Below are 23,304 nucleotides of genomic sequence, written 5' to 3' on the forward strand. Positions count from 1 at the left end.
GTTGTAGTTAGCTGTTGCTGCTTTGCAGTGTATGTGCAGTTTGAATTAACACTCCACCGTTTCAATCAGTTAGCGAACCACTTGTAGCTTGGACAGGAGTGTAGTACTCAACAGTTAGTTGTACTGTTCTGTCACAAAGCCACCTTACAGGTGACACAAGCTTTACGGCACTTACATTTATGGCATGTTGTAAACAAAGAAGGGACTCATTATTTGACAGGTACTGGCATGTAAGGGATATAACCGGATGTCCCTCAGTGCATGTGCTACAACTGGAATCTCTCCAAGTCATTATTGTTTTCTCTTTTTTAATTCCAAACTCATGTCACAGGGTACATCTCAGTGATATTTGGGAGAAGAGGACTCAATGATCTCTCATCTCTGTGCTGCCACGCTAGTCCTGTACATATTGTGGATCGCAATGGCCCAGATAGCTGCTGGCCAGGAGGACAGAGAGAAAACTACTGCACTAAAAGGTAAACATGAAAAGATCGTTGTGAAAATGAAACATGGAGGCTGTTCTCTTAAAACTAACTACAAGAGCTGGGAACTATACTGTACGAGAAGAACATGCGTCCACAAAACAGGTTTATGACAATCCAAGTGGCACTTACTTCATATATCAACATTTGTCTAGTTTATAATGTATTTATATGTTAGTTTAACTTGTCACTTCACTGTTTAAAAGCTCTGAACAGCATTATATCAAACAAAAACAAAAAAAGAATAATATTTGAACACACTTTTAGAGAAATGTTTGTTGCTTTGACGTTTTTCTTATCTTGACATGACAGCTAGCCCACCAACATGTCTGATTTGAATGATCTATGACACACATACAAACTGTAGTTTATGTTACTGACGTGACGATGTCCAGCCTAATTGTCGTAACAAATTAAAGCTGTCCTTATTTCCGAAATCTAGTTCTTAGAAGTTAGGTACCACCCTAAGTTAAAATTATAAATGGCATTATGAAAATGTGAAATGCCACACATTGTATGCACTCTCAAACACATTTGGCAGAAAAACTAATAGGTCTCAAATTGTTATAAAAGAAAGTGCAATCTCTTTCATTTGTGATTGTATGTATATTGACTATTATACAGTATCATTTCTTCCCCCATAATCTGAAACTTTACTTACCAGTTAATATTAGGCTCTCTCGAACAGTAGATTTTCCACCTGACCTAAAGTCAAACATATTTACCCACTCTTTAGAAAATCTATTTGCTTAACCCCCCACCTGCTAGAAACACACTATTACTACTTAAGTGATACAATTAGCTGGACATTGTTGATTGATATTTTTTGTTGTGGTTATTATTTCATGGGAATATCCTATTTTCCACCTGTTAAGATACTTTAGGATAATGAAAAGCTTTTAATGTAAGCGATTAGGTAAGAATTTGTCAAAGTAGTGGCTCTTTCTTTCTAATTTAATGTAACATGATCCAATGCTAATTTAGGTGATTTTTGCAGGTTATGATTTTGTGTTTGAGATTATTGCATGATATTTTTTGCGTGACATTCATTGAAGGAATCAGCTATGACTGTTGTCACACATTTTTGCTCACCTTTGATGTTATCTTTTTCTTCAGACTTGCTGTCAAGAATAGATTTGGATGAACTGATGAAGAAAGATGAACCTCCATTCACTTTCCCCAAAACACTGGAGGAGTTTGAATATGCCTTCAATGAATGTAAGTACATTTTGTAGTCTTTAAAGCATACAAAGCCTTCTGCTTATGCCGCCAACAACACACCAAATCTTGTGAACTGTAAGTTTAACGAACAACACTTCTGACAGTTCAAGAGTTGTTCTAAAGCTCAGGTGCATAACAAGTTAAATCTGGCACTGTGTTGTGTAAAAAACACATACGGTTTCAGGTATAAACTATAGTACCGGAAGCATAATCTAAAGCCAGGGGGTTCTCAATGTTGATTTTTAATACAATACATGTTGTTCAAAGCAGTGGATCCTAATATTTTCATCTTGTGACCCCTTAAAAGGAACAAACCATTTGTCACTTAATAAATATAATTCATACATGTGAATGATGCAGCTGATTTCTAGTATTGAAATGTATATTTAATGTATTTATTTATTTAAGGTCACTTTAAAAAAAAACTTAAATAATAAATACACTGCAATATCATTTGAATAATTCTTAGTGACCTAAAGAGTTAATAGGGTTATATAAATAAAACAAATGTGTTTTTCCTTCTACTATTCCCCTTTTATCATCTCGTGAAGATGAATCATGTGACCACTAGAAGGGTCTGAAAACCACTGTCCTACAGAGTTTGGTTGCTTCCACTTGATTCTTGTTAGAGCTGCTTTGAAACAAAATTACCATAACCCTTCATTAAACTAAGACAGTTTAAACGTAATCTGTCTGTGTGCAATTACCACTCTCCTTAGTGTAATGTCACTGTTTTTGAATTAATGACCTGAAACTGTCTCTGCTGTCACCTGGGACACTTTGGGTGTAAAAGTGTTCTGAAGATGTGTGTGTCTGTGTGTGCATGTGGCAATAATTAGTGACAGGAAGGAGCCGAGCTGGACCCAGAGTGGTGCTGCTCCATGAGATATAAAAGTCTCTTTAGAATTCTCTTGGCTCGCTTTAATCAATCCAGGTGGAAAGAAGGAGGAAGAGTTAGAAAGAGGGATGGGGGGGGGGGGGTGGTTTTGACTCTTAGTACTCAGTAGCCCCTGTCTCTCTCTTTCTCCCCCCTCCCTCTGTGCTCTGTCAGTGTCTCTGCTGGCTGTCTGGCTGGCTGAGTGGGGGACATGTTGTGTACTCTACGGCCCGTCAGTAACCTACTCAGCCTTGCCCTCTGCCTGACGGAGCATTTGCATAACCTCGCTGTGCCTAAGAACAGAGACACAGAGACTCACCCCCCGCCCGCCACTGTGCCAACACCCGCCACCCCCCTACCCCACCCTCAAGTCCCAGCTCAGTCTCCCATGGAGGGATGAACACATTCAGAGACTCTCCCTCAACCTCCTGTCTCCTCTGCTCTCCCTCTTTCTGTATCTCTCTATTTTTGCCCCTGCCCCGCAAAAAAACACCCCCACTTGAAACACAGCTTACCTCCACACACACACACACACACACACACACACACACACACACACACACACACACACACACACACACACACACACACACACACACACACACACACACACACACACACACACACACACACACACACACACACACACACACACACACACACACACACACACACACTACACACACCCATACCCATCAGCATGTCTTGTCAATTTCCACTCAGGCCTGTTTTTGAAGGATAGCATTTCACAGCAGCTCTGGCTCACAGGCATTTCTATAGCTACACCCCGGCTACCTTTGCCCGAGACAGGTGGAACAAAAATGTTAATTTGACCATGTAATGATGTGAATACAGACTAGGCTGTGTACAATAGTTTGCAGGTATCTTAATCACTGAAGATGATGGCTTCATCTCGCTAGCCCCCCAGTTTTCCATTACTGGAAATCCAAGGTTATGTACACCTAATTAAGCGGCCAAATTGAGAACAGAATGCTAATTATGACAGAAAAGAGGAGAAAAGTTGAGAAAACGTTATTCCTCTGAGAGGATGTGTTGGGGGAGGCGATGGAGCTGATCACCCCCCTAACACACACACACACACACACACACACACACACACACACACACACACACACACACACACACACACACACACACACACACACACACACACACACACACACACACACACACACACACACACACACACACACACAGCTCATCTCTTCCTTCTCTTAGGCAGTAGTGTTTAGATTTAGTGTTTTCTTCAAGGTACTTTTTTTGCACACTGCTTTATCCTAACTTCTCACTCGTCTCCTTCTCTACCTCTCAGGCACATGTCTGCTCGTTAATGCAACATAATGACAAACCAAGATTGAGCATAGCATGTTGTCTAACGACTCACCATGAAAGCAAGTGCTGTAATACACAGTGTGTTAGCAATGCAAGATTTATCACATTGAAATTGAGGTGAAATTGGTGGCAATTTAGAAGGAGATGAAAAAGTGCTTATGCATTCTTTTATCCTCCGCAGATATTGTATTTATTTCTGTATTATGTATTATTTCTACTATTTATAGATGGGTTTCTTCACGTTGAACAATAATTCAGAAAGTATGAGAGCCCCCTGGCTATTTGGGTTACGTATGTGTACTTTTCAGTGGTTTAGCTCTTACAAATTATGCAGTCATAAAGGTCAAAATTAAATTTAACACTGTTTAGTGTTTTATTGTGTTGTAGTGACAACGGCAGGATCGATGGGCTCATTGCTAAGGTATAAATGTAGAGGTTCCACAGCCACACAAATGTAATTGTTTATTAAGAAAAAAAAGCAGCACCATTCCTTACAGTCTTATGACGGTTTTATATCAAATAAAACCTGGATCGGTTGAAACCCCCTCATTTCTCCCGAATTATAATAAATCATTTAAACAGCGTCCCCAAAAATATTAAATTCTTGTGTACTGTTTTTGTGACACATAAGACAAAATCCAATCTGGCCCCTACACCCTCTGCCACCCTCTTCCACTCTGTGTGTGTGTTCATGTCCCCATATAAGATGCAATTCCAAACAAATTAGTAGAGTGGAAGTTGGTTAAAACACACAGCGAGTCTGTATCGAAGCTGTCCTCAGTAATTCTGCCTCTGTCACTGAAATTGCTGCGTACAAATCTGTCCCTACATAAATGCACCAGTACACTTTGCAAACTAAGACAGACAATTATTGTTGTCTTACAGAATTTTCACAACGTAAAGACTTTTTAAATCAAATACACCTTTTTATAGACTAGAAAACATTGGACACATTTGATTGTAAGGCATTGTATATTTACAGGGAATGTTTGCGAAAACAAGCAGCTCATCAACATCAGAGTTAAAATCAAGAAGTTTTCACCGAAAAAAATCCCACCAAAAGTTAATGTTTCTGCCGCAAAGACTGAGGTTTGCCCTAAGAGGAGAGCTTCGTTCAGCTGTGAGTTTGATTACAATCTGAGTTTAGTCTTTCATGGAGTTGGAGGGTGCAAGGTCCAGATTGTAAATACTTAAGCCTACTGACACGTACTGTTTAACCACACCTGGTCGTCCTGGTCGGAGGTGTGTGTGTGTGTTTGCGTGCGTGCGTGTGTGTGGTAAGCTGAGCTGGTTAGGATGATTGGCTGTTGCCCCAATTGCGTCCTCAAAGGAATTGCAAGGAACAGTTGTTGTTGTTGTTGTTGTGGCTAATGCATGCCAGGGTACCTTTCTCACACCTTCTTAGGTCTTAGAGATTTCAGGTAGAAAAAAAAAGAAAGGGAACGACATGTGGTGACTGGCCAACTGTAGAGAGAGACATTGACAAACTAAAAGAGGAAGTGGAGAGGCTTTAGATGATTGAAAAAGAGGAGAGAGGGAAAGAGAAGTTTTTCCATACCAGCTGTTCAGCACTGGCCTGCCAGACTACCCAGAAGGCCGTTGGAGTCGTGACTGGAAGAACGTTGCTGAATCCACAGGCCTTGGACCCGCCAGACGGGGGTGGTTGAGGTAGGAAGGTGAGAGAGAGGAAGCTTAAGGACCACCAGAGGAAAAAGGAGAGAGATAGAGAAAAAAGTTTGCAGGTTCAGTCAGAAGTAGTAATTTTTTGATTTTGATTTTGATATACTTTATAATCCCTGTGGGGAAATTTTTTCTCTGCATTTGACCCATCCTAGTGTTAGGAGCAGTGTGCTGCCATTTTGAACGGCGCCCGGGGAGCAGTGTAGGGAACGGTGCCTTGCTCAGGGACACCTCGGTAGCACTTGGTCTTGCCGGGACTTGAACTGGTGACCTTCCAGTTGCCAAGCCAAGTCCCTATGGACTTCGCCACCACCGCCCTAATCCATCCATTACTCGCACAAACACAAATAAAGGTATCCATCATAATTACAGATGTTTTAACCTTTTTCATTCTATCTTTTGCACACAGATGGCCAGCTCAGACATTTAAAAACCGGAGAGCCTTTTGTATTCAATGCCAGAGAGGATCTCCACCGCTGGAACCAGAAACGCTATGAAGCTCTTGGAGAGGTAACACAAATCTTTTTTTCTTAAGCTTCAAATAAGAAATCCAATGCTCAGCAGCTTTGGTCTCAGCTTCTGGGTCAGTTTTTGTCTGTCCTGTCCAGTTTTTCTCCACACCTCGTAAGATACACTTTATTACCGATTGACCAGTGTTTGTGTTAGGAAGAAACGGGTAAGAATTCCCTCTCTAATATCCCTCTTTACTATTTATTGTCCTGGGAAATAACCTCCCTTGAGCAAGTGTGCAGTTTGTGTGAGGAGCGAGCGTTGAGTGAAAGAGAGAAAGGGGGCTGTGCCGACAGCGAACAGCTTTCAGGAGAGAGGAAGCAGCGCAGAAAACATGCGATTCGGGCTCACGGCAAAACTCGCTTTAGTAATCGATAAGCAGAATCTAAATATGAATGTTTTATTTACTTTTCCATTTTAACACGCCTATGTGTCATTAATTTCTGTACTTGAGGGACTGTTATTCTGTAGAAAACAAGTATAGTCTTTTGGCATTGACTTGGTATCAAGGTATTGGTTGTTGTGCAAACAGGACTGGTCTGAATGGGACAGGAAAAACATGAACTCCTACAACTTTTTAAATCATGTCATCACATTTTTACGAAGTTCCCTAATGCTCTTGTGAAGTTTTGTTGTCGTCCAACCACATCACCATACATCCTAACATACACCAGTTCAACCCTAATTCACTCCCACAGTACCAGCACATGGAATATGCATTAAGATAACGAGACAAATGTTCTTTTGTAATCTTTTTTTTTATTTGCATCCCCTGCTATGTTGCTTTTAATTGTGTGTGTTCTTTGAAGTTCAAAGCAAAGTGATAGACCCGTTTGTGGGATTACCTGGGTGTTTTTATTATTTCTAATGCAGGTATACAGTAGCTCCTTTGAGAGCCAGACTTCTGTGAACGCTTTTATTCCCCGTCTCTCTTCTTTTGCCTGCTCAGGCACTATCCACCAGCATCTGAAAAGGCTGTGGAAACAAACATTTGGTAGCATCCAAGCTGAGGCCCTGAAAGAACAGACACACATTTAAACTGAACTCGGGCATCGGAGGGGGGGGGGGGGGGGGGGGGGGGGGGGTGGGTGGGGGGTGTGTGTGTGTGTGTGTGTGTGTGTGTGTGTGTGTGTGTGTGTGTGTGTGTGTGTGTGTGTGTGTGTGTGTGTGTGTGTGTGTGTGTGTGTGTGTGTGTGTGTGTGTGTGTGTGTGTGTGTGTGTGTGTGATGAGAACAGAGAGTGGATGAGTTGTGCTACAGATGTAACTGGCCCGAAAGAACCTGCATAAGCAGAATTATCTGTCTGTTGTTTTTAGGCCACATGTGATTCAAGACAATGAATTTTGTACCTCTTTTTTTTTTTACAGCTTTGCAAGTACAAATGCATTATTTTTGCTGGTATGAAATATACCCCATTATAAATAGAAACAGCTGCTGAAATGTATGCATTCCGTTGTAAAGTGGGTTATGTCGCTTAGTCGGCCCCTGTACGTTTAAGTTTTAGAAAGTTTTTCACACAAGCGTATCGGCATGCTTTCTTCTGCGTACGTCTGTACGACACATGCAGATGTATTTGTTTCTTTAAAGTTCTCCCTCTACTGTTGTCTGTCTGTTCTATCATTCCTCTCTATTATTTCTGCCTCGAGTGAGTTTGGCAGATGTCATGAGGGTAAATGTAAGTCTCAGCCCTCTATTTATTTGTCGTATGCGCAACGATTACAGCGGAGCAGTTGTTGGCAATGAACACTTCCTCCAACAATTTGTTTTGAAAATGTAGGAGAAAACACAACATTTAAAATCACAGCCTTCACAACATGTTGAAGTAGTTAAAACGGGAATACAATATAACAATATACAATTAAATAAAAACGAATTATAAGATAGAATATAGAACAAGCCATTCTGTAGACAGGCATGTCATAACATGACATGCAAACAGAATCCACAACACACCCACACGCCGTCCATCAACCTGCCACCTGAGACAGAAAACTAGCCACAATTCGGCTTGGAAGCTGTGTGAGATGGCACAAGGACGCGCACTCATGTGTTTGCCCCTGGCAGTATGAATGGAAGGGCATCCTCATTGCCCCCGAATGTTCACTCACATTCCTTTCAACACTTGTTGGCTGCTTCCTGCTTTGCTCCAGTCGTCCAGATAATTGTTCTCACCTGCTCTCTGATTAGCAGTTATTTATGTTCCTTTTTCATACGTTTCCGTACCCGTCCTACAAAACTGTAATACATTTAAGCAGGTCTCTTATACGATTACTGTAAATAATTGGGATGATGTCTTGGGACCACTCTGGGTAGCGGTTATCTACTTTGAACTGCCTTCTGCTACTCAACAACTTTAACACGAACCAAACAGAATTGATGTGCAGAGACGTGTCATAAATTGTTACTGTACATTGCCATACTCGAGACAAGGGCATTCATGCTGAAGTCTTTGAACTCCACGGCACTCTGAACATGTCTTCTGTCGGGGAGTTGGCTCATCAGAGCTTATCTCGACGAGATTTAAATGGACAGCTATCTCTTAATGACACCATAACTTTCCCAACACAAAACCAGTGAACTCCCAACCTGAGATACCTGAGAGGAAATACCTGTTGTTTTCTACCTGGGTATTATCTGGGTGCTAATCCTAATGATATGTGTTAGACTGTAGGTCACGTAACTATAAGCCTCGGGCAACTAGTAGACAGTCAAAGGTCTCCATAAACACAGACCACTAGCACCCCACACATTTATAAATGAGAAATATAGTGCAACTTTTTCTGGGACCGCAGACATCTTTTCAAGGCAAATGGAGTTTGCCTGAACAAGTCAGGAGTGAAATTGTTTATCTCTAACATATTCAACTGCCTGCGTCATCAATCTGTTCCCTCTGCCAAGGACAAGCGGCAAGAGGAATCAAAACAGGAGAAAGACACAACACATCGCAAAGAAAACCCTGAAGAATTATCACTGCACCCGCCTGAGGAATGTTCTGATTATGGGAGACATATGAGACACACGGAGGAGTCTCCACACACACGGAGGATTCCCCACCGCCCGTCACCCCCCTTTGAGGATACTCCGTTCACCCTTTCACCCTCGCCCACCATCCTGGAGATCGTTGAACACATGAAGGAGATACAGAGGGCTGGCACCGATTCCTTCCTGGATTTCAAAGACCAAACTAAGGCGATACGCAGGGCTGGCAGCATGTCCTTTACCCCCGCTCCTCAACGACGCCCACCAAAATCACTGCAGAGACGCGCACCATCTCCCCCGTCTTCATCGCCGCGCCTACGTCAACCACCTCCCCCCCCTGGCAGCATGTCCTTTACCGCTGCACCATCTCCCCCGTCTCCTGATAAGGATGTGTGTGTACAAAACGCAACAAACTCTTACTGATATGTGCTGGTCCAGGCTCAAGGGCGTATGGCACTCTCAACTCTTTCCAGGACATGCCGGGGCCCTGCCTGCCTATAGCTTTGCCGATATCTTGTGTTGATAGGTAATAGATTAAGAGCGGTGAATCATCTTAGATACAGGAAGTGCTCAAACGTTTGTGTGAGTTTATCTAATTTAGCAGTGATTCCATGTCAGCCACTGCTTGTTACAAAAAACCTGACGGATAGTGTGTTTAACAAACTTAAACTAGCTTTATTAAATGTCAGGTCTTTGGCAGGAAAAACATTTTTAATCAATGACTTTATCACTGAGCACAATCTCGATTTTATGTTTTTAACAGAAACTTGGATTGAACAAAATAACAGTGCAGCTGTTCTTATCGAATCAACCCCTCCCAACTTTAGTTTTATGAGTCAGGAAAGAATGCATAAGAAAGGGGGTGGAGTTGCTATTCTGTTCAATGATTCCCTTCAATGCAGGAAGACATCGTATGGGAACTTTGATTCTTTTGAATATGTGGCCCTTCAGCTGAAATGCTCCTCTCGAGCTCTGTTCCTAAATATCTATAGACCACCCAAATACTGTGCAAGCTTTTTTGATGACTTTACTGAACTGCTGTCTATAGTGTGTATTGACTTTGACCGTCTAGTCATTGTTGGTGATTTTAACATCCATGTTGACAACCCCCAGCCAGGACAGAGGGGCAAAAGAACTGTTTTGTGTTCTTGATAGCTATGGACTGACTCAGCATGTGACGGAGCCCACGCACAATAAGGGGCACACTCTGGACTTAATTATCTCAAAGGGTCTGAATATCTCTAAGGTCGTGGTGACTGATGTTGCACTCTCTGACCATTCCTGTGTTTTCTTTGAGAGCTCTATTTCTGTTCACAAAAATGTTCAAAAAGAGATAACCACAAAGCGATATTTAACTGAAAATACTAGGGAAATGTTTACTCAGAAATTTTCTTCCACACTTGCCCCTGCTAACATCTCAGTAAATGAGCTAGTAGATCATTTTAATTCAAAAATTCAAAATGTTATAGATGCCATTGCTCCAACTAAGGTAAGGGAAGTGACTGGGAAGAAAATATCTCCATGGAGAAGGCCATGACCGTGTGAAAACAGAAAAAAGAGAATGTCGAAAAGCTGAACGCAGGTGGCGAAAAACAAATCTCCAGGTTCACTTTGAAATCTATAAAGAGAGACTTGGCCTTTATAATTTGGAATTGAAAAACAAGAACAACGCACGTGCCTTGTTTGCTACCGTCGACAGACTAACTAACCCCCCAGTGTCAGTAGCCTCTGAATTTCTATCCACCAGGGCAGGGCGTGCAATGATTTTGCCTCCTTTTCACTGACAACATTCAGAAAATCAGACAAGCAGTCAGTGCCTCTGCATCAGGAACAGCAAATGTGTTGTCTCTGTGTCCACCTAATAACAATTCAAGCACCATGACACAATTCCATCAGATTAATGATAAAAACCTAGAGGACATTATACAACTTCTGAAATCCTCCTCCAGCTGCCTTGATATTATTCCAACAGGATTTTTCAAAGATGTTTTGCCTTGCATGGCCTCAGATCTACTTCATATAGTAAACAAATCTCTTCACTCAGGTATTTTTCCGCAGGCCCTGAAACTGCAGTCATTAAACCGCTCTTAAAAAAGAATAATCTAGATGCTTCAGTAATGAACAATTACAGGCCCATATCAAACCTCCCATTTCTAGGTAAGATCATTGAAAAAGTGGTTTTTCAACAGTTGAGTAATTTCTTGCATTTAAATAACTTTCGATGTGTTTCAGTCAGGCTTTCGTCCAAACCACAGCACTGAGACTGCTCTTGTAAAGGTCTTTAATGACATCCACTTAAACACAGACAGTGGCAGAACTTAAGTGTTAGTATTATTAGATCTCAGTGCTGCGTTTTGGACACTGTTGACCACAGCATATTACTAGACCGACTGGAAAAATGGGTGGGACTTTCGGAAATAGTTCTAAATTGGTTTGAATCCTACCTAAAGGACAGAAACAACTTTGTTTCTATAGGTAAATACACATCTGAGTTGACAAATATGACATGTGGGGTTCCTCAAGGCTCCATCTTGGGGCCTCTTCTCTTTAACATCTACATGCTACCACTGGCTCAGATAATGAAAAACAACAAAATAAGTTACCATAGCTATGCAGATGACACACAAATCTACGTAACAATTTCACCAGGAGACTATGCTCCAATTCAAACACTGAGTAAGTGCATTGAACAAATCAATGACTGGATGTGTCAGAACTTTCTCCAATTCAACAAAGATAAAACTGAGGTAATGGTTTTTGGAGCAAAGTCAGAACGTATAAAAGTGAGCGCTGAGCTTCTGTCTGCAATGTTCAAACCAACAGATAAAGCCAGAAATCTAGGTGTAGTCATGGACTCTGACCTGAGTTTCAACAGTCACATTAAAACAGTTACTAAATCAGCCTACTATCACCTAAAGAATATATCTAGGATTAAAAGACTAATGTCACAGCAGGATTTGGAAAAACTTGTCCATGCTTTTATCTTCAGTAGACTCGACTACTGCAATGGTGTATTCACAGGTCTCACTAAAAAATCTATTAGAAAGCTGTAGTTGATTCAGAACGCTGCTGCTCGAGTCCTCACTAACACTAAGAAAGTGGATCACATCACTCCTGTTCTGAAGTCTTTACACTGGCTGTGTGTCAAAGAATAGATTTCAAAATACTGCTGCTGGTTTATAAAGCACTGAATGGTTTAGGCCCAAAATACATTTCTGACCTCCTGCTAAATTATGAACCATCCAGATCTCTCAGGTCTTCAGGGACTGGTCAGCTTTCTGTCCCCAGAGTCAGAACTAAACATGGTAAAGCAGCGTTCAGTTATTATGCTCCAAATATCTGGAACAAACTCCCAGAAATCTGCAGGTCCGCTGCAACTCTTACTACTTTTAAATCCAGGCTGAAGACTTTTCTTTTTGTCGCTGCTTTTAATTGAACTATTCATATCTTAGACTGCACTGTAACTTTTATCCATGTATTTGTTTTTCTTAATGTCTTTCATTTTTTGTTTTTCTTTTAATGTTTCTTTTATTATCTTTTACTGTTTTAAATGCCTTTATCTGAATGTCTTTCATTTTTGTAAAGCACCTTGAATTGCCTGGTGCTGAAAGGTGCTATATAAATAGACTTGCCTTGCCTTGCCTTGCATTATAAGAACAGTATAAATTATGGAAAGGATCACGTCCAACACACCTTTCTGATCTCCGTAACAAACAGTTAAGACCCTTCAGATCTTCTCAGGCAGGTCTGCTTACTGTCAAAACTACACAAAGGAAAGCACCAATCAGTTTTTATGCACAATATATTTTTGTTTATATCTGTTACTCAAACTCCCAAAAAAACACAGTTCTTATAAAACAGGGTTTTATTTTGTTAAATTACATTTAGGACTACTTATTTCGATCTTCAAATGTACTTTTGCTGCTTTAATGTCTACTTTTGCTCCCATTATATTATTTGATCTTATTTATACCTATTATTGTCTTTGTTTTAGTTCTTTAAAATATTTTTCTCTGACTTCTTTTATATCTCGTCCTTCTGCCTTTTTTGAATGGCATTGTTTTGAAAGTTGCTCTGTCCATCTCTGCCACGTATATATCTCCCCTCTCAGTGTCTTTATATCCTTAAGGACCTGTATTAGAGGACTCTGTGTGCGTGTGGGTTTGTGTGTCGGTGTACATGTGTGAGGGCTGGGGGGTGGCTGCTGTATTGTCAGACCCATCCCAGCACCAGATGTCCAATTTGCACTTCAGCCTCGTCTGAATGGAGGAACGGAGAGAGAGGAGAGAGCGAGGAGAATGAGGATGTTGGTGTGATGGCCTCCAAGCAAAATAAATACATGGGGCACAACATTTGGATACAGCACGAGAGCCGTGAATCATTATATTCTATTCAGAATGTCTGTTCATCTACTAAAAACTTTTTCTAAACTGGTCCTTTATATCAATGTCATGATGTTGAGAGATTTCTAGACGCTATTTTCACCAAGCCGCACTGATCGACTATGGATACCATGCCATATGTCAGCAGCCTAATATGTAAGCCATTTTCTACTAGCATGGAATAAGAACAAAATAAAAATAAAGCTTATACAAATGTGCAAAAAAAAACAGGAAAGGGTGAGGAGAAGAGCTTATCTTTTAACAGTTGAACTTAAAGAGTCACTGTGATGGTGTTTAACACAGAATTGTACACAAAAGATCTGGGAAAAAAAATCTATATTGCAAAAGAAGGTCAGTAAAACAGAAAGTAGATTGAACATATTCAACAGTTTGAATGTACCATTTGAATACAGTGTACTGACTCAGTGCTAACATAAAGGCATCAGGGAGCAGCTTATTATTAACTGTCTTAACTAAATTATTTCAAGGGAAAGGTAGCTTATTCCGGGCTATATAGCCATTTCTCCCTTTTTTCCTTTGGTCAGCCTCACTAAAGCTTTTTTATGTCTCTCTGTGCAGTCTGAAGGTATGACAGTAGCATAAGAAAGGACATTAGAGCAGGACAAATAAGGGTCCTACAAGTGAAATATCCCTTTATGTTCTGAGTGCACTCCATAAAGAGTTTAAGCATCGAATTAGAAAGTATTTTCCTATGGTATTTCCATCTATCCCAGTTTAATGTATTCTTTACTCCGTTTTCTTATGATTCTGTTTTGTCATATTCAAACTAAAACAATACACAAACGAAGAGCCGACAGACTGCTTGTGTAGTGATAGCGTTGATCTTTGGCTCCGACTGTTATCGTAATGGCCGTATTACAGCTGCATACAGCAGTGTAACGGCGATGCTCAGTGCGGCGGGGTCACCTCAGCCTGTGTAGGTGTCAGTTGGAGTCTAATTCCTGTGATTCGGTGATGAATCTCTCTGATAGAAGACAAGCATAGGGTCTGGCCCAGATGGAGCTCTATTAAGCCGTTAATAAATGAGGATTCTTCTCTACTCTGCCTGCATCTGTGGAATGGAAGGCACTCACACATTTGTAAACACACACACACACACACACACACACACACACACACACACACACACACACACACACACACACACACACACACACACACACACACACACACACACACACACACACACACACACACACACACACACACACAGTCAGACTATTATAATGAAGAAAAGCTAGCCAGATGGCTGAATTAGAAAGCTCTCTCTCTCTCTCTCTCTCTCTCTCTCTCTCCTTCTCTACTCTCTCTCTCACTCTCTCTCTCTCTCTCTCCCCTTTCCTCTCTGCTCTTCATCGCTCTTTCTGTCTGTCTGTTTCTTACCCTCTCTGCTGTCTCTCTGGTATCTTTTTTTTCTCTCCTCTTCCTGTCTCCCTGTCTCCACATTATGGATGCTGGGCGTTTGTCATAGCAGTGACCAGCTGGCCAAGGCGTTGCTGAAGTTGCCCTTGAGCAAAACACTGAGGGGGAAAAATAAACATTTCTCTATTTATTTCTTTCTTTCTTCTCACATTATTATTATAAATGAGTTTATGGTACTCTATGGTTGACTTGTGTTATTCCTCTGCCATACCGTACGCATTAAATTACAATATATCTGCAATTACATTTGGATGTGAGTCCCCGGACAAACAATGTATGCAGTGAACGTGCAGGATGTAATACTGTTGTGGAGAGTGTGTGGCCCGCTCTTTAATGATTGTATTATTGTGGAGATTTAGCTGCAATACTGTCCATTAAGCTAAAATAATGTATTTATTCACATTGTTGCAACTTGGATGTAATAATCTACCTATGTCCTTGCAGCAGTTTGTGTGTACGTGCACGTTAAACTTCGGTATGAACCAAAAAGAGATGAATTACATGTTTTAAGTTTTTGAGGTCTTGAATCTACTTTGAAGAGTCCTGGTGCAGTCATGAAGTGATGCGTCAGGTGACAAGCCTCTGTACTGTAGTTAAAGCATCAAGAGGCCCCATACCATTCGTGGGCCATTTTGTTGGGTAGCTAATGGGCTCTCTCTAAAGAGTGTCTATAAATGACAGCTGTCTGCCCGGATTCACTGACTGCCATCATGTCTCCATTCCCAAAACACTTAAACAACTTCCCCTGCAGCTTCTACTGTGAGCATGAAGGAGGGACGCAGACACAGTCGGACAAAAATTGTTACAGGGAGTAGGTAAGGTGGATTAGAGTTGATGAAAGAGAAGCGAATTGGAGTTGGGAGGGGTTGTTAGAACAAATACAGGAGGCCTGATATTGCAGCGTCTGGCATCTGTCGCTACGCCGGCACCAGGGTGGCATACAGTACTTCACTTTGAATTAGACCTCTGCCGGCTTCTCAGTTAACACCTGAGGAGGTCATTAGGATCCATTAGGATGAGCAGTGCTGGGAGGTTGAGGGGGGACGAGAGGGAGGGGATATCTACACTAAGTGTAAACAGTCTGTCTGTCAGTCTGATAACTTTCTCTTCCCCTGGAGAGCCCTCTCTCCTCTGACAGAAGAGTGACAGAGACCTCATGGGAATTACACTAGTCTCTCTCTCCCCCCTCTCTCTTTGTTTCCTACACGGCCTGACAGATCACACATTCACAACAATGGGCTCTATTTTAAAACCACTTTTGGTCGGGTACACAAGGCTGACTTAAAATAAACAACCTTTCTATTGCCTCGTGCTCTCTCTCATTTTCACAGTCTCTCTTTCTGAGTATGCTTTGCTGTTGTTGCGCTGCATTGTTGGGGGGATTTTCTTCTTCCCCTCTATTCTCTGGAGAAGAAGGAATGCTTTCCTGGGTGCAGTCAGTGATACGGCATGAACAGCTCTTTCAGTTTCATTATATAAACAGCTTTGATGCCTCTTCTTGCTCTCTGGTTTCTATAGCTAAGTGGCTTTTGGAGGGGGCTCTGGACTGCAGAGTTAAGAGATATGTGTGCCTGTACATGAGTTTCTTGTGTATATGCTGCTGTATGGAGTTTATTTGTGCACAGGGCTGACTCTAAGATAGTTTTATCAGATAAGGCATTTTATGCACCAATGAGTAGCCCAATTGTTCCAATTACAACTCAACAAGCTGTGTTTCAAACCGCTCAGTAGCTCCGACTGTGATCACTTAAAAATGTGTTTTTAAACTATTTCATGTTTATTTTTCATTGATTGTATTGTGATTACGAGCATTCATTTTGTCTAGAGTCTAAAATCCACCTCGATGCAACTTACGGTAACTCTGATAAACTTCAGGTCATGTTTTCCTCCCCTGTAACTGCATCACGTCTTTCTCTCATACTCCTCTCTATTTATTCCTCATCCCTTTTTGTCTTTTTCACTTCCTGTCCATTTTCTCTACTCCTTGCATTTGTTTTCGTTAGTGCCTTGGAAAGATAATCACCCTATCGCCTTAGGTGCGCTCACTCAAACCAGGCATGACTGTTGTTAATCAGAACGAGGAGCGCACACAACAAACACACGTCGTGCACACATGAACTGATACATACTGTATGCAACATAATATGGGAGGTCTCTCTGTGGTTGAAAACATATCAACTTGCAGCCACAATTAAGCATTAACGGTTTGGCATGGTGTGTGAGGAAGAGTGAGGAAGAGATTGTTACGGAGATGACCAGAGGTTTGGGAGAAGTTGATGTCAAAGCCCACCTACTTGGAGGCCTTGTACTGTACTGTTCTCTCCCCATCCTCCCCTCCTTCACGCTCCCTCTCCTCTCAGCTGTTCACCGCAGTGGGAGCTGGCACACACTTCTGGCTCCTGGGGATTGCTTTTCCATGTCTCCCTTCTTGTCTTTCTTCTTTCCTCCCACTGAGCCCTCCTTTAAGTCTCTTCCTTCCTCCCTGATCCCACTTTTCTTGCTTCATCGCCACAATGCTTCCTCGACACAAACAAACCACAGACACAGAGGTGACCTCAGCGCCAGAAGGTCTTTTTCAGACTCTCCCACCGCAGCTCTACAGTTGTTCAGAATGTTTGCTGTTGTTCGAGGATACCTCATCACCTGGCTATCCTAGCAGACAATACATTTCAAATTGTATCTGTTTTGCTTCTTTTTTTCGATATTGAAAGCTGACTTTGTCTCTCTCGTCTAGAGAGTTTCGCAAAGGCTCTTTCTTGGTCATGTTGAAACCATATCTGGTCAGCCTGAATAATATTACATAGTTTGTTTCAGATAAGAAAGACGTTGTAAGCATGTTTATGGCCATTCAACCTTTTGATTGAATTACATTATTTAGCTTTATCTCTCCTCTCCACTCTTCTTAACTCCCCTCCATTTCCTTCCCGTCTCTTGTGTTTTAATATTATTTTCCAAATCCACTCCTCACGCTTCTCCAAACTCTATGTAAGCCTCCTGCAGGCATTTCATTAAACACTAATAACACATTGGTAATTAGGTGACAAAGAGGGCTTTTCTTATGTTACCGATCAGCTGCTGAGACGTAGTCCTCAGAGGCCCACACAGAAGGTGTGTGTGTGTTCATGTGTGTGTGTCTGTGTGTGTGTGATGTGTGTGTGTGTGTGGGTGGTGGTGTGTGTGTGTGTGTGTGTGTGTGTGGTGTGTGTGTGTGTTGTGTGTTGTGTGTGTGTGGTGTGTGTGTGTGTGTGTGATGTGTGTGTGTGTGTGTGTGTGTGTGTGGTGTGTGTGTGTGATGTGTATTTTATGCATTGTATGCCTCAGCTCTGAGTCTATCCCATTTTAAAATAAATAAAACAAAGTTACAGTAGACCACTGGTATTGTTTCTTTTCAAACACTTACTTTTGATTTTCTTTTCCCAACTGCAGTTTTCACATATACAGATGACCACACAGCCTCATATATAAAACTTAGATATAAGATGTGTATGTATGATCTACAGCACATATGTCAAACTCAAGGCCCGGGGGCCAAATCAGGCCCCTTGGTGGATTTAATTTCGGCCCGCAGGATAATTTCTAATTACATTAGATCTGGCCCTCCGGTATATTGCACGCACGCACACCTTCACTCAATCCTGAGGATCTCCTCAGCTCAGAGCCTGAGCCCAAACATTGATGAACTTGCACCCGAGATGAGATGCCAAGTATCTGGCTTGAACTAGCATCACAGAGCAGCAAACTGAGTTTCAATGGATGTTTCCTTCTGAACTTTTTTTCTTGCGACAACAGGGCATGTTTGTTTTGTTCTTTGAGGGAAATAGTTTTGTTGAAGCTGTTGTTGGCCTGTGGAAAAATGTAATCATAAGAAATGACTCTGGAAAAGCTGCAGATAGAGCCATAAGAAATGAATGCAACTGATTATTTAATGTTTAATGTTGTTTTTATAGGCAATCATTTAAGCTTTGTTAGTTCCAGGTTTAATATGTGCAATAAGTTCATTTCAATACGTTTTGCAATACACATTGAACCAGTCCGGCCCTCGACTAGTACACATTTTTTTAATTTAGCCCACTGTGTATTTGAATTTGACACCCCTGATCTACAGTATCCGTTGTTAAGAACAAATGCATTTACACCATGAAACTTTTCTTTCGACTTTTTCTCTCTTTTCTTGTTCCCTATTAGTCTCTCTGCTTATTCTATATCATATGGTTTCCGAGCCACCTGAGGCACTGAATAAATAACGTATTGCAAATGACATTTCCTGTGAGGCTTATTGATGTCATTAAACACTAGCATACTGAGGCGCAGAATCATTTTAGTCTTCATCAGACTGCCTGACATTTTAGTGAATTAGCTGTTGGAGGTTTGGTTGGTTGGGGTGAGGTGGTGTTGTTTTAGCTCCTCCAGCATTTTCCCTCCTTCACAGGGTCAAATGGTGGAATCGATCGTCTCATTTGGCCTGTCTGCTGGCCTTTGATTGGCTGTCATAATATGTGTCTGGTGCATAATGTTATTCTTGCATGTGTTTCTGCTAGGGAGTTAATCAAGTTAGAATTGAGTTTCATTCAAGAATAAAAAAGCATTGCAAGATTGTGATTATTGTGAGAATTAATATTATATAAATGCTTATGGTTAATGCTTTTGGTTTTGAATACGTTTTTACATTTTTACAGTTATGTGATGATTTTTATAATAAATCTGTTACAGTTACTGTTATAACTGATATGTGTTGGGGGTTTGATTGCATCAAAATCTAACCAAAATAGGACTTCATCACTAGAGCAAGACAGCATGTTGGTCAGATCTCCTTGTGATCTATCCGCCCGCCCATCATTGTATTGTCATGACATGACCAGAACAAGGAGTCTATCATTTGACGTGTTTGTGAATCATCATCATAGCAACAATAGATTCCACACAGGTCAGTGCCAGCAGCCGTGTGGCCTGTCATCTATTATCACCGCTCCTCTGTCTTCCTCTCACAAGTGATCAGAAATGGAATCCGTTCCACAAAGCACTTCTCTCTAAACAGGATGTGGGGAGAAGAAAAGAAGGAAATAAGGAAATGGAAAAGAAAGTTGTTAATGTCACTGAACCATGAAAGGCTTGGCCTGGGGTTGGAATGATTCGGTATACAAGGTTCTTTAGTGCTGTGGCTGCGGGGATAAACATAACTTACATCAGCCCTTCGCTTGTACAGGAGATTTCCTCTCCTGGCACTTACAACCTCAACACTCTAACTGCACTGTGATTCACACACACACGCAGTACGATCGAGGCCCTTTCAAGTATCTCATTTACACACACACACACACACACACACACACACACACACACACACACCACACACCACACACACACACACACACACACACACACACACACACACACACACACACACACACACACACACACACACACACACACACACCACACACACACACACACACACACACACACACACACACACACACACACACACACACACACACACACACACACACACACACACACACACACACACACACACACACACACACACACACACACACACACACACACACACACAAACCAGAGGGCAAACAAGGGGTTTGGATAGTATTTTCTATTCTGTTTGTAAGCATGACAGTGCTCGCTATTACTTGTTCACACAGACATGCAGAGTTTAGTTGGCTTTTGTTGGATGGATTTGTATCAACAGCAATACTAATTGCATTAGTGTTTTTATCAATGTAATGTTTGATTGTGTGTTCTGTGTTATTTTCTCCCCAGATCATCACGCAGTATGTTTACGAGCTGTTGGAGAAAAAGTGCAACATGACCAAACAAATCCTTCCGGTAAGTACCGAGAGTGAAAAGAGGCATTTTCCTCTTTGATTTATGCCCTTGAAGATTAAAGAGAGTATTAAAAAGGAAAATTGACGTAAATGCTTAGGCTTCAGAGTGCGATTATGATATTGAGTGTCCTGTTTAAAAAAATTAAGAAAAGAGGATTGTGAGGCGTCAGCTCTCCTCATTCCCTATCAGTCTTTCTCTTTCTATCTCACTCAGTTTCTCTCTTTCCTCCTCTTTCTTCCCCCCCCCTGCCCACATCCTTTGTGCAAAAGTGTCTCCTCAACAAATTAACTGTATTGTGACGTGTCATTTCAAAGGCACAGAGGTGCAGCATGCTGATGTTTAATCTGTTTTGCATTCATTCGCGCTGAAGGGGACTTTCTACTCTGCTATCATGGAGTTATTCTTTGCCCAGCTCATCCAGGCTCAGAGCGCACACTTGATCCCTTTTATTTGTTGTTGGAAGCATGTTTGTCTCTTTACCCCTCCCTCGCTGTTCTTGTTATGTTCATAAAAGTTGTGATCATTTTTCAGGCTGTGTTTATAGGGATGTTAGGCAGCACTGGTGTTTAGAAACATAGCAGAGTTAGCCCCGGCGCTAACAGTGTCCATAAATCACCAAACCAGGGACTCAGCGCCTTTCATTAGCCCCATACACTTTTACTGGTTTATCTGCCTGGCCTATTTATCTCATTATTCTGTGTGTGTGTGTGTGTGTGTGTGTGTGTGTGTGTGTGTGTGTGTGTGTGTGTGTGTGTGTGTGTGTGTGTGTGTGTGTGTGTGTGTGTGTGTGTGTGTGTGTGTGTGTGTGTGTGTGTGTGTGTGTGTGTGTGTGTGTGTGTGTGTGTGTGTGTGTGTGTGTGTGGGGGGGGTGTGTGTGGGGGTGTGTGTGTGTGTGTGGGTGGGGGTCCGTCCGTCCGTCCACCTGCGTGGCATTGAACTTGTGACCGCAGATTTTAAGAAGATTAACCACAGCCAAGTATAGGGAGAGGGAATGAGGGAGCAAAAGAGAATAAAGCTAAGATTTTCTCCCCCACTCGGCTCTCTTTGTCTGCTTGGATTAAGTTATTGCAGCTGCCACCCATGGCTTTTATGGACAGTGTTTGTGTCCTTAGAGATTCTTCCAGGCATACTTGGGAGGGATGCAAAGGAGCAACACAACTCACTTACCTACTGAGCCTCTCTTTTAGTCCATATCACCTTCTGCTCACTGTTATTCGCACAAAAGCTGTTTCTAATGATGATTATTGATGAATAGTGTACTGACGCTGCAGAACAAATTCATTTTTAGTTTATTACAAAAGCCATTATTCATAATCATTCTTTGAAGAAGCAGATAACACAATTTGATAGTCTTCTGCATTTGCTATGTTTGCATGGAAACAGAAAATATGTGTTTTGATTGAGTAACATTTTCAAAAGTCTATGAAATCATGTTAAAACATTTTGAGTCCATACTGTAAACTAGATGAACACCATTGAAGAAGTATTCATTTTTTCTCATAAGAGATTTTTGGGTTTTACTACAATAGCAGTGTCACTTACTGACACACACAACCTGTGTTTTTCCTGAATGTTTAGGAAGAACGTACGGATGATGAACCCACCAGTTTTATCTACCTGAGCCCTGATGCCTTGTCCAACCCTTCGAAGCTGCTGGTGCTGATCCAGGGCAGTGGCGTGGTGCGTGCCGGTCAGTGGGCCCGTAGACTCATCATCAACCAGGACCTGGACTCAGGGACCCAGATCCCCTTCATCACCAGAGCCATGGAGGTAGGGGACACAACACAAGAGGTTGAAGCTATTCTGTTGGTTGTTTTGAACTTGTTTTCTGGTCTTTTGATCCAAGAGAGCACACTAAGGACACTGCATTTATGATGTGAAAAAAACGATTTATTGTGCTGCTAGTACTTAATTTAATCTTAACTTTTCTTGTTGTTTTAGTAATATTAGTAGTAGTACAGATCAGGGTTTCCGCTAGGATTTTTTCTCGACGGTCAAATGTCCGGGCAGATTTTATTTTACCGGACAAATGTGAAACTTACCGGTCATATTTCAATAATAATAATAATAGTTGTGTAGCAGAGTTTCCGTTAGCAGGTAATTACCGGACTATGAGCAGATATGCTGATGTTTAAAACTCAGTTCACGGGGCTCATTTTGATATTGCTTCAGTTTATAATCGTAACAGATCGAAAAAAATTCAGATTAATTTTTCAATAAATGATTCCACAAACCACAAACAACATAATTATTACATTCAAACAAACTACTTGTAGTAGATGACGTACATTATTCAGAAGTTTACATCAACTTTGAATAATAACACGGGAGAAACGGAGCCTCTCTTTTCCCCTCTCCCTCCCTCTCTCTCCTGACAGCAGTCAGCTCCTGCAGCGCGCTAAACAGAGGGCGGGGCTTCAGGTGATCCTGCAGAGCTGCGTGTCTCGGTCAGACTCAGCAGCTGATCTGATCTCTCTCTCGCGTCCGGTTACACTTCACTCGCGTTTATGTCCATATCGATCAGATCCAGCTCTCCT

The 23,304-nt window shown here is 41.6% G+C and overlaps 1 protein-coding gene across 2 annotated transcripts in view; it reads left to right on the forward strand.

The window, feature by feature from the left end:
* arb2a (ARB2 cotranscriptional regulator A) overlaps positions 1–23,304 on the forward strand; it is a 156,054-nt gene that overhangs the window by 502 nt on the left and 132,248 nt on the right. For both annotated transcript variants that reach the window (XM_034091155.1, XM_034091156.2), the window contains exons 2-6: positions 332–476; positions 1,599–1,700; positions 6,023–6,123; positions 20,702–20,767; positions 22,346–22,537. In XM_034091155.1, coding sequence (XP_033947046.1) covers positions 368–476; positions 1,599–1,700; positions 6,023–6,123; positions 20,702–20,767; positions 22,346–22,537 — 570 coding nt within the window. In that variant the 5' untranslated portion in view covers positions 332–367. The remainder of the gene's footprint in view (positions 1–331; positions 477–1,598; positions 1,701–6,022; positions 6,124–20,701; positions 20,768–22,345; positions 22,538–23,304) is intronic.

The sequence above is a fragment of the Pseudochaenichthys georgianus genome, chromosome 9, assembly GCF_902827115.2.
Source record: "Pseudochaenichthys georgianus chromosome 9, fPseGeo1.2, whole genome shotgun sequence".
NCBI classification, from domain to species: Eukaryota; Metazoa; Chordata; class Actinopteri; order Perciformes; family Channichthyidae; genus Pseudochaenichthys; species Pseudochaenichthys georgianus.